Here is a 12,392-nt window from a genome sequence, read left to right as displayed (position 1 = left end):
TACGGGGAGTGGATAAGAAAGCATCTTTTGGCAAGTTGCACAATTTATTATCTCTTGTTCTTTAAAAAAAATTCCTTTTCTTTCAGATTTTCTTTTATTCTAAAGATGAATTAAAAATAGCTTTATAAAGATACTAATATATTTAAGATAGTAAAAATGTTTAGAGAAGACACATAGCTACTCTATTAATGAAATTTAAATACTACTCAATATATACTAAAATAAAATATTTTTTGATCTTTTTCTTCTTATCTTTTTTTTTCGGAAAATAACATGCCAAGACTATTTTGTATTTTTTCTTCAAAATATCAACTAGCTAGGATAAGGGAAAATATTTTTGTAGTTTTTTTTTAGATAAAATAAAGTAAAGAGAGCGATACTAAACCTAAACTGAATATTTATGCTAAAATATGAAAAAACTTGGGGAGGGTCAAAAATCACATGTCTACAGGCGGTCATGACTAAACAATGGCATGTACGTGTTGAGCGTAGTAGTGTATCTTTATGTTTCCCTTGTCAAGTGTTTTCATTAGTTCTACTGTTTGTTCTTGTGTTATGTTTGATATGTTTGTGTTTGTGTTGTACTGTTAAAATAAAATTGTTGTTTGAACGCAGTTAAAATAAAATTGTTGTTAAAACCAAATTGTTGCCATTATTTACATAATGTAGTATTTACACAAAGTACAAACATAAGTAAATCAATGAGTCCTGCAGTCTGTGTGCTTCAGTGCTGCTGCTGGCCTAAGTCGCATCCCCTGTCGCCCGGGTACACTATTGGGATCATCATCATCAAGTCGCCTCTTGATGTGAGGATGCGCAGCAGCATCGACAGTACAACTAGCAGGATCGATAGAAGAGGCCGTCGGGCCGTCAGCAACCTACAAAACAAGTACTACGCTTAGAATTTGAGAATGTATATTAGTATTGTACGTGTTAAGTCAAAAATATTTTCTCACCGTGGTCTCGTCGGCCTCCTGAGTATATGCATCTGTGGTGTCCTCATCAGCGCATACAACGACCTCCGTGATGGGCCGGGATGAAGCCTTAATAAGAAAATTAAAAATTAATTAATGGCAAATTATTAAGAAATAAAGAAAACAAATTGAAATTTTACAGTAATAAAAACATACATACACCTGTGGTAGATCCGGATCAACCACCAGGGATGAGGCATAACTCAACCTGCGCCCGTCATCCATATCCCGGGTCGTCCGATCCTCAGTTGCGGTAGATGGGCCTGAAAAGAACTGGTCTACATCCTTGTCGAATGTACCCGTGATCAACAATGCATCTGACGGGGTGACATGTGATGCTGGAAGAGATAGCTAAAGGTTGTATGACGGCATGCTGCTGGAAAGCTCATCTACGTGAGGGCAATAACCCGGCTGAGCATCTCTGAGATCCTCATCTCCAAGATCCTCATCATGTGCCTTAACAGGTGGTTCGACAGGTGCCTCAACGCCCCCTTGTTGGGGACCACCTCCTCGCCGTCCCCCACGACCTCGTGGGGCACCCCTGCCTCGTGGGACAGCCTTGCCTCGTGCCCTACCTCTGCCTCGTGGGACAGCCCTACCCCAATGGTACTCCTCTGGCGCCGCATACTCAGCCTGGTGATCCAATCTCGCGCCATCTCTCACTTGAAATAGGGTCCGACGAGCCAGCTCTTCCACCCGCCGGCCATACTCAACGAGTGCAGCACTGTCGCCATGTTGCTGCATCTCCTGTACCAACTGGTAGAATAGGTGATGCCCAATAGCCTACGAAACATTTAAAATATTAATTAAATAACGCTACATCACAATTATAAGATATTAATAAGCCATAAAAACATACCAGTGCCTCGTGCCTCTCGGCGTATGGTCTGTAGCGCTCGCCAAGTACATGAATGGGGTTCCCGATCATCAATCAGGTGTGATGGCGGTACCATGATGTATACAGCTCAATAGTGGCCTCCTGGATATGTGAAGGTGGTGGCGGAATACGATACTCTCGTTGGTTCCAAATATGGACCTGCTGCTCTAGCCATCCCATAAATGCATCATCCACCCTAGTACGGTTATCCTGTTGATAATGTATAGGAACCCATGCAGGCTCCCCTGGTATAGGTTGGGGATGGTGAAACTGGCAAAGCACATGCTCTGTGGCATGATACTCAATAACATCGATGAAGATCATCGGGACGGAAGTGCTCCAAAGTAGTCGGTCGACTGAGCAATAATTGGGCAGCTGATCTAGTAACTCGTCCTTGTATGGCGTCCAGATGAACTACCAAATAATAACATAAAAGTTAGTATGCGTAATACAACTCAATTTATAACAAGTAAGTGTAGGTACATATTTACCTGTCCAGCCACCAGCATATCTAACACATCCCTGACAAGGGAGAGATTATGATGAGCATCAGTCCCTCGGTAGCTCCACGCCGGAGAACCCACCTCGTAGCTAGAGGGAGAAACGGAGGTGCTTCACCCTGCTCTAGTGGTGGTAGAGGTGGCTGCAACGGCATGATCCGTTGCCAGGCCCAAACCTAAGATAAAAGGTTAATGTAAAATTTAAGAGTCATTTCGACCATATAGAATTCGGAGTAATGAACAGAGTATTCAAAAATGTTGTCACCTGTAGAAGGGGCAGAAAACCACATATGTTCACCTGGCAAAGCATGCTCGCCTGGAACATACTCTTGTACATGTATGCTAGAATAGCAATACCCCAGCTGTACAGGGGTAAATCATCTAGCTGCTGCAGATGATGCAGAAAGCGCATACTCACTAGACTTCTCGAAGTGTTCGGGAAAAAGACACCCCAAAAAGTAGGAGCAGCGCCAACCTCGTGTACCGCTCAATATGGATAGCCTCTGTCTCGCCGGTAATGTCTGGGTGCAATACCTCCATATGCTCTCTGATAGCTGACAAAGAAACGCGACTTCCCCCTCTAAGTACAGCCTCACCCTGTGGTCTATAACTAGTATACTGCCCCATCAAATCCAAATACTGGGCACGCATCATGGATCTCATGTACTGGGGCAGTGCAATGGCCAGTCCATCTACGCGCAGCCCATACAAAACCTGAACATCTTCAAGCGTGATGGTGGCCTCTCCAGTGGGCAAGTGAAAAGTGTGTGCCTCCGGTCGCCACCGCTCTACCAAGACCGTGATGAGAGACCAATCAAGTTGCATCCGCCCAATCCGAAAAATTATAAAGAAGCCCGTAGCCTGTAGGAGCCTGACTACACGGGGATGGAAATGATGCTCCCTCAAGAAGTCCCACAAATCGTCAGGTCTCCTGGCGCGGAGAGGCTGATCTGATAGATGTCCCTCCCATACATAGGAGGACCTATGGTCGCCCTGCAACAATAATAGCTCATCCTCGGCTGGTCCAGGATGCACAGGAGGCAAGTCTATTTCGTCTACTATAATTTAAACAATATTAATTGTGTATTTTTGTTATAATAAATTAAATAAATAATTATTTAATTGGACTGATTAATTATCTATGAGTTTCAAACTCGATATTTGAGGCCTAGTAGCACCAAGCTATCCTTAATTATTATGTGTGTCAATTTCAATATTTTTAGAATTTTGTTAGTTTAATAAATTAAATAATTAATTATTGAATTGGACTGAATAATTATCAATGGATTCCAGGTTCGATATTTGAGGCCTGGTTGCACCAAGTTATCCTTAATTATTATGTGTGTCAATTTCAACATTTTTATAATTTTGTTAATTTAATAAATTAAATAATTAATTTTATAATTGGATTGAGTAATTATCTATGGGTTCCAGGCTCGATATTTGAGGCCCGGTAGCACCAAGTTATCCTTAATTATTATGTATGTCAATTTCAACATTTTTAGAATTTTGTTAGTTTAATAAATTAAATAATTAATTATTGATTTGGACTGAATAATTATCTATGGGTTCCAGGCTCAATATTTGAGGCCCGGTAGCACCAAGTTATCCTTAATTATTATGTGTGTCAATTTCAACATTTTTAGAATTTGTTAGTTTAATAAATTAAATAATTATTTTTAAAATTGGACTGAGTAATTATCAATGGGTTCTAGGCTCGATATTTGAGGCCCGGTAGCACCAAGTTATCCTTAATTATTATGTGTGTCAATTTCAACATTTTTAGAATTTTGTTAGTTTAATAAATTAAATAATTAATTATTGATTAGGACTGAGAAATTATCTATGAGTTCCATGCTCGATATTTGAGTTAATTTGACAACATATATTAATTTTTTAGTTTTGTAAGTTTATTTTTATAAATTAAATAATAAATTTTGTAAAGTGTAATTGGATAGAGTTTGTAGTTAGTACATACTTAAACTACAGATACTCTGCGCTAACAAGGCTCTATATTTTACTACGCTAAAAGGCTATATATTTTACTACGCTAAAAGGCTATATATTCTACTACGCTAAAAAGCCACTATTACATATAAAAACAACAAACATAACATACATATGAACAGCAAATTAAATAAATAATTCAAGGCTAATATTAACTATTTTTTGTCCCAATGCTAATAATTCAATCCGGGTGAAAATAACATGCAAATTTAAACACAAACATAACACAAATCAACGTGAAAACACATTCAATAAAACAAATATGCATATGCTCTACGAGTTTCGGCATAAATAAAATCGAAATACCTCGATTTAAGTTTTTTGAAATCGATCCAAATTGAATTTTTCAACCCGAAAGAAGGAATCCAAGGCTTGTGATGTGTGCGGGACCTATATTCTTCGCTTTTTGTGTACAGGTGGGGCCCAAGAATATATTTTTTTAAATCGCGGGGGGGGGGGGGGGACCAGCAGTGGAGGGGGATTAAACAATGACTTCTGTCGTGAAGCCAAGGAAGAAGAAGGGTCCCTATAATTTATTATAAGAAAACGCAGTACAATACTGCGTTTAAGGGAAACGCAGTATTATATTGTGTTTTCCTATAATAAATTAGAGAATTTTTCACAAAGCACCATCTTTTAGTCCTAATTAGCCATTAATAGAAACCCTTTGCTATATTACGTCCTATAGATATCTTTTATGCAATTCTACAATGTATTTAAGGTAGTGTATTTAATAATACAACAAAAATTAGCGTCGTACAAAAAGGAAATCTTGCTAATCCTGATATGTATTTACTTGTATTCAAACGTATGTAGCGCTAAATACGTAACGTATCTGCGCAATATCTGGGTCGACGAAGATGTTAAAACGGAAGGAAATCAAATCAATTCTGATTTCCCTAATTTTACTCAACAAACTTAAAAGTTATCCCATCAATCTGTATTCTTCTCAAAGTCATAAATACAGAAACGTGAAAGAAGCGAAGAAACAGAGCAACTTGCTTCTATATTGTGCGATTTTCTTCTCCTCCTTATCGATTGATACAGATTATATACAGAAGAAGGTATAACTCTTCTATATATATGGCAAGCTTGACAATTTTGTTGCGTCATTCTGGAAAGTGGAACGATGAGGGCAATTATATCGACTTTTCCATTGAGGGAATACTGATTAAGGAGTATGCTTCCTTTAATGATCTAGTTGGTTCAATTTCTAATCAACTGGGTATAGATTTGAGCACAAATACCATTAAAATACAATACAATGTTGAAGGCAATCACACGCCAATGGAAATACACAATGATATGGGTTACAAAGTGTATGTAAAATTGAAAAAAGAGAACAGAGAATTTGGATGTATCCTCTGTGCATTACAACTATGGAAAAGGAGCTTATCTCCGGAGATGGTTTAAATCAAGGCGACATTGTGCAGATAGACGAAGCAGTTCAAATGTACGATTTCGATACAGATGATACACTATCTATAGAACTTGCCAATTCAGGAGAAGCGATTGGAGTGTTCGAACTCCACAAGGATTTGATAATTTCAAAAACTAATCAAAAGGAGGTTATGGCTGGACAAGTGTATAAGGATAAGGCTACATTGAAAGAGGTGATGAAGAATTATGCTATAGCTCAAAGGTTTCAATTCCGTGTTGATCGGTCTAATGCTGTCAGGTTTGATGTTTGTTTAACTTTGTTGTATTTAGTTGTAGTTGTGTGTTTCCTCCAGATGATGAACACCTTTGAAAATTTATATTTTTTTAGTATTCTTAATAATATGTATTCAGGTGTATTTTACTATTGAAAAAATAAAACAATGGCTATGATTATTTTCATATTATGTCTATAATGTTACTAAGTGTTTGATTATTCATACGAATGTATTTAGTTGTATTTATTGTATTTAATCACATCTAACAATATTGGAATTCGTTAGTATACAAAATTACATATACACAAATATCAATTTGGTACTTTATGAATAGGAAGTATATATGTCAGATTCGTTAAGTTGTCTGATGTATGAACTTTTCTTTCCAGCTATGCATTAATATGTATTTCAGAAGATTGTGATTGGAGGTTTAAGGCTTCAAGCATTAACAAATCGGAATTATTCAAGGTGAGAGAATTCAATGACAACCATACATGTCCGCTGAAGGATAAAGTGTACGAGCAGCAGTAGGCTAGTAGCAGCCTTATAAGTGGTATTATAAGGACAAAGCTTAAAAACCATAAGAGGAAATACACTCCGAAGGACATTATTGATGACGTGAAATCAGATCTAGGTGTTGATGTTAGCTACATGTTGGCGTGGAGGGCTAAAGAAAAGGAAATGAATTTTCTTAGAGGTGAACCGGCTGATTCATACAAAAAATTACCAGGATACTTATATACAATGGATAAGACATATCCAGGTTCTCACATAAGAATGGAAAAATCGTCAAAGAATGAATTCATGTACGTGTATATATCATTGTATGCATTTATAAGGGGGTTTGATCATTGTAGACCAATTGTTGTAGTGGACGGAAGTCATCTAAAATCCTACTACACCGGGACATTCGTTTCTGCAAGCACGTTGTATGGTGCAGGTGAGTACCTCAATAATAATACAATTTGTTAATATTTAAAGCATTGGAAAACATGTATTTAAAAACAATTATATTCAATTGTATTAAACAGGTCATATATTGCCACTAGCATACGGTGTTATTGATTCAGAGAACGATGCTGCTTGGACGTGGTTCTTTGAGCAATTCAAGATAGCATACGGTGTAAGGGAAAACATGTGCATTGTTTCGGATAGAAATGAGACATCATTAAATCTGTATTGAGAGTATATCCGGATTTACCGCATTGTGCTTGCATATGGCATCTATGGAATAACGTATACAAGAAATTCAAAAAGAGCCATGCCAAGTTGAGTGAGATATACTTCTCAATGGAAAAGGCATACACACAAACTGAATTTGATAGTCTGATGGAGAAGGTTGAGAAGGTAGATATTAGGGTGAAAGAATACTTAGAGTTAGCTGGTTACGAAAAATGGGCTAGGTTGTATGCACCTGTTAACAGGGGATGGACAATGACGTCAAATATCGCTGAGTCAATCAATGCAGCACTAGTTTCAGCAAGGGAATTGTCAATATATGACTTCCTCGAAGAAGTTAGGAAGATGTTTGGTCGTTGGAATTGTAGTAACCGTAAAGAATCTACTCAGACATACAAGACGCTTGGGAAAAAATACCAGGAAATGCTGGAGTTGAATGAGACCATGTGTACCCGTATGACTGTAAGTTAATTTTTTATGGCATTGTTGTATACAACTGAATACAATTTTTTTAGGCAGAACTACCCGTTAATTTTTATGAATATTTGCTTGAACTAGTAAATAATATAGATGAATACAGTTAAATACATGTTATTATTAAGACTTGTATGCACGTGATAATGATTACAATGGAATTCAGGTGATTGATACAGTTTAAATTGATTGGAAATACCTGAATACAGTTGCTCAAAAAAGGTTGAATACAAATGCATACAAATGCAGACTGTAGAGTAATACAGTTGAATACAGTTGCATACAGTTGCTGGAATCAGCTGAATTTAACTGAAATTGGATGAAGTTGCAATTTTTGAAGTTGATAGTAACCATTTAACTCAGTAGTATATATTTGTTAATTCATGTAAATGTGTTCAAAACTTATATTTCTGTTTTTAAATGTAGGTGGTACCCTCAACTTGAATACTTACATATTGTTAACGATGGTGGGAGGAATTACACAGTCTGCCTGCTCGAGAGAAAATGTGTTTGTGGGAGATTCCAAATTGATGAATTGTCATGCCCACATGCCTGGGCTGTATTGAAGAGCAAGTTTTTAATGCCTGAAGAATATTGCTCTAGCTATTACAAGTCAAGTGCAATTGTAATGACATACGATGTGCCAGTGAACCCGCTACCGGACAAAAATGACTGGAATATACCAGAGCATGTTGCAGAGGAGGTTGTACTACCACCCAAATGGAAAAGACCTCCTGGAAGGCCAAAGAAGAAGCGCGACAAAAATTTAAGTGAATTGTTGTTGCCGAAAAATCAACATTCATGTAGCATATGTGGGCAGGGAGGACATAACAAGCGAACTTGTAGGAATGCTCCACGTAATAAATAGTTGTATTCTGACATGTATTGGTGACTCGACAATTTCTCAACACTTATTATGACATTATCAGCTATAATGAATTCTTTTTTCGAAGTAATATATTGTGGAATGACTTTCGTTAATATTTTCTGAATTTATTTAGTTGAAGTATTTTTATATATATAAATATATATAAAGTGGCTGTGAGAGTATCTTAGTATAATTGAATACAACTATATCAATTCCTTAATACAGGTGAATACAACATGTTGAACATAGTTGAATATAGGTTAATAATACAGTTTAATTCAATTGACTTTGGAGGAATACAATGTAATACAGTTGAATACAGATCTGGACAGCTGGTTGAAACAGTTGAATTTAACTGACATTGGATGAATATAGGTAATTCAATTGTTCAATACATTTGAATACAACATGTTCAATAATGTTGACTATAGGTTAATACTACAGTTCAATTAAATTGACTATAGCTGAATACATATGAAATCAGAGAAAAATACAGCTGAATACAGTTGAATAATACAACTAAATACAAGTTAATCAATATAACTTGTATTGTTTCTAGTCAATTCAAAGTTACATCTGAATGGATGCAGCTGAATATACTTGCATACCAACTGTAGATAACTGATAAATACACTTTAATACAACTGAATTGAACTGAATAATATAGATTAATACAATAAGCTAAACAGAATAATACAACTAAATACAACTTCTTAATACTGCAAGATAAAGCTGATCTTATGCAGCTGAATACAATTCAAAAATTGGCATTAACAAAAATCATTCAGCATATATAAAGTTTTAGAAATTGTAACTAACATGTGCGTTAACTAAAACCTGTTCAAGCAAACTTAACCAAATTTCAGCATGTAAGTAAATAGCATCTACGACCAAAACCACTACAATCAGTATCATTGTTCAAGCTAAACTCAAAAAAAAACCTAAAGCTATTCTAAAACTATCTGCATCTTTGCCTCCGACTCAAAGATTTGCCTTTCAATCTTTGAAGGTGCTTCACTCTCGCTTATTGCATCAGCATCTATCTTATGCATAGCATAGTCCCATAGCAGAGCACCATATCTTTGACGGAGAAGAGTGACATCAAATGGTGTTTTTTGTGTAATCTCTCCAATAGTGCTCAGAAACTCCGTGAAGGCTGCAGCATGCACTCTACAATCCCTAACAAATAATTGATTGAAACAGAATATAAAATAATTAATCCATATACAGTGTATAAAACATATAAGAATGATGATTGGATACTTACATGCTGCCCGCTTTCTGTTGAGGCAGATTAGGAACGAAGATAACTTCAAAAGGTTCGTTATGATCCTTGTTTGTGTATGCGGGATAAGCATACCAGTCAATGCCTTGACTATCTCTGTAAAAGCCACTAATTGACAGATACAGAGGTAATAGCTTAGCTAGCTTTACAATCTCAGAGACTACATATGCATCATGACCGGAAGACGTGTACGAGTCGTACACTTTGATACATCTATCTTTGAAAGTCACAACAACCAACACCCAATAAAGTTTTTCCTTCAAGTTCACTGGTATCAAGACATTATCCACTGTATGCCAGGGTACATTAGCATGCAATCTGTAGCCCCTAATATACTCGCATACAACGTCTTCTTATTTGGCTACATTAGCATTACTATCTGTATCTTCATACCTGTCATATATTTCATCTATTCTTGTCTTGAATATACAATCAACAGTAGTAAACGTGAAGTCCCTATGCTGATTGTACTCGCCCATCTTTCGCAAATAGTAGAATATGACATCCATATGCTATAAACAAAAGAGGTTGGTAGATAGTGTGAGTTTATTTGCTTGAACTAAGAAATAATATATATGAATACCTCAATATAGATGCTAAAAAAAAGTTGAATACAAATGAATACAGAAAATAGAGGAATACACTGTAATACAGGTGAATACAACTGTATTCAGATTATGGACTACAGTTGAATTCAACTGACATTGAATGAATACAACTAATTCAATTCCTTAATATAGGTGAATACAACATGTAGAATAGAGTTGAATATATGTTAATAACACAGTTCAATTCAACTGACTTTGGTGGAATACACTGTAATACAGTTGAATACAGATCTAGACAGCTGGTTGAAACAATTGAATTTAACTGCCATTGGATGAATACAGGTAATTCAATTGTTCAATACAGTTGAATACAACAGTTTCAATAAAGTTAACTATAGGTTAATAATACAGTTCAATTCAATTAACTATACCTGAATACATAGGAAATCAGAGAAAAATACAGCTGAATACAGCTGAATAATACAACTAAATACAAGTTAATAAAACAGCATGTTATTATTTAAAGATAAGATTATTATTTTTGGGAAAGACTCACATTGTCATCCCATAACTTCCCGTAAATGGATAGAAGGTAAAACCAGTTTTTGGAATCAACTTGATCAACTCCAAAATCCAATGGAATGTGAAGTATAGACTTGTTTTTCTTGTAATGGTCGTCGAGATTACCTCTACAAGTATGATATAAAACTCATTATGTACATACCTTAAAAAATGAAAACATAATACAATAAACGGGGGAAAACTCACTTCTGATCATGTCTTGCTAGAAGACCTTCACGAACCCACTTGTCATATTATTGAATGAGTAACATAGGATGTGGACCCGTTATTGGATCTTCCTCAAACGGGTATCTTTTTTCAAAGATGGGTGTCAACTTTACAGAGGAACATGCTGTAAATTGAATTTGTGTTTATGGACTACTATAAATGATTCAATCACGATGAATGCTGATTATTACGTTTGTAAAATCACTTACCTCCTGAGTCGAAGTTAGACTGATAAGGCAAAGAGTTCCATCTACTTGGTTGCCTATTTCGTTGAGGTTGCACTGGTGTGGCTTCATCTTTTTTTGCACTTGCGTGAACAACTATTATAGTTTCTGGAATTTGACTGGGTAGAAACTTGTCGTCCAGTTCAAATTGAGAAACATAGAATTCTTTAGATACATCCTCTTGGTTTGTGGTAGATGGTATGATGGACGGTACCTTTGAAATAGTTTTCTGGTAGTTGTATGTACCATTGTTAGCATGGTAACTTAATGTTAGAAAAAAAATTAAATACATATAAGTAGCTAATATACATTACAAAAAATGCAGATTAACCAAGCAGAATACATGTAAATACAGTTGAAATAAAAATAAATACGGCAATTAAAAGTGATATTATAGATTAAGTGTAACACAGTTATGAATACATTTAAAAAATTATGCTCAATATGTTAAGATTTAAAAGTCAGAATACATATATATAGAGCTGAATAACAGTTAAATACATCAGTAAAATGGCTAGATTAAAACATATATGAATACAGAATACATATGTTCAATATGATAACTGCTTTTATACCTCATTATTATCTCCGACATCTGTGTCAATGCCACCATCATGTCTCACTATGGGTTCAGTTTGCTGATTTTGTTGAAGTTGTTCTGAAAGCATCTTGAAGTTATCATTGATCAATGTCCTTAGAGACTTGAACTCTCCAACAACCTTAACAGTACAAAATAGTTAGAAAAATACTAAAACACATAGCTATCAAACTTTATTGATTAATCAGTGGGTAAATACTCACGTATTCTTTGAATGATTTTAGGTCTTTCCTCAAAGAAGATACTTCCTCATTTTGGTCTTCTGGGAGCTGATGGTCATGCACAAGTTTATGTCCAATGTCAGAAACACAAACAGGAGGGACTTTGGGCTGATATTCTGGTTCTTTTGTAGGAATCTTGGGTTGTTCCTTGACCTTCTTATATGGCGGTGATGAAGATGGACCAACACTTTTA

At 35.8% G+C, this 12,392-nt stretch overlaps 2 protein-coding genes across 2 annotated transcripts; both read left to right on the top strand.

The window, feature by feature from the left end:
* The first annotated feature begins 5,737 nt into the window (after window positions 1-5,737).
* Window positions 5,738-7,196, top strand: LOC107766877 (uncharacterized). The gene is made up of 4 exons (XM_075246899.1): window positions 5,738-6,036; window positions 6,403-6,481; window positions 6,599-6,953; window positions 7,045-7,196. The coding sequence occupies exons 1-4, from the start codon at window positions 5,738-5,740 to the stop codon at window positions 7,194-7,196; spliced, it is 885 nt and encodes a 294-aa protein (XP_075103000.1).
* A 107-nt stretch (window positions 7,197-7,303) lies between these two features.
* Window positions 7,304-8,893, top strand: LOC142177633 (uncharacterized). Its single transcript, XM_075246894.1, has 4 exons — window positions 7,304-7,654; window positions 7,916-7,923; window positions 8,093-8,523; window positions 8,760-8,893. The coding sequence occupies exons 1-4, from the start codon at window positions 7,304-7,306 to the stop codon at window positions 8,891-8,893; spliced, it is 924 nt and encodes a 307-aa protein (XP_075102995.1).
* Window positions 8,894-12,392: the final 3,499 nt, after the last annotated feature.

The sequence above is a fragment of the Nicotiana tabacum genome, chromosome 3 (genome assembly GCF_000715075.1).
Source record: "Nicotiana tabacum cultivar K326 chromosome 3, ASM71507v2, whole genome shotgun sequence".
In the NCBI taxonomy this organism is placed as follows: domain Eukaryota; kingdom Viridiplantae; phylum Streptophyta; class Magnoliopsida; order Solanales; family Solanaceae; genus Nicotiana; species Nicotiana tabacum.
This window is presented reverse-complemented; position numbering and strand designations above follow the sequence as displayed.

What these genes read in the sequence shown, in the direction of transcription:
- LOC142177633 (XM_075246894.1), top strand. Translation starts at nt 7,304, where the DNA reads ATGGAAAAGGCATACACACAAACTGAATTTGATAGTCTGATGGAGAAG. An exon ending in AACTTGTAGGAATGCTCCAC is followed by an intron (nt 8,524 to 8,759) that starts GTAATAAATAGT and finishes TCCTTAATACAG; the next exon opens with GTGAATACAACATGTTGAAC.
- LOC107766877 (XM_075246899.1), top strand. Translation starts at nt 5,738, where the DNA reads ATGGAAAAGGAGCTTATCTCCGGAGATGGTTTAAATCAAGGCGACATT. An exon ending in GATCGGTCTAATGCTGTCAG is followed by an intron (nt 6,037 to 6,402) that starts GTTTGATGTTTG and finishes TTTTCTTTCCAG; the next exon opens with CTATGCATTAATATGTATTT. An exon ending in AAGCACGTTGTATGGTGCAG is followed by an intron (nt 6,954 to 7,044) that starts GTGAGTACCTCA and finishes TGTATTAAACAG; the next exon opens with GTCATATATTGCCACTAGCA.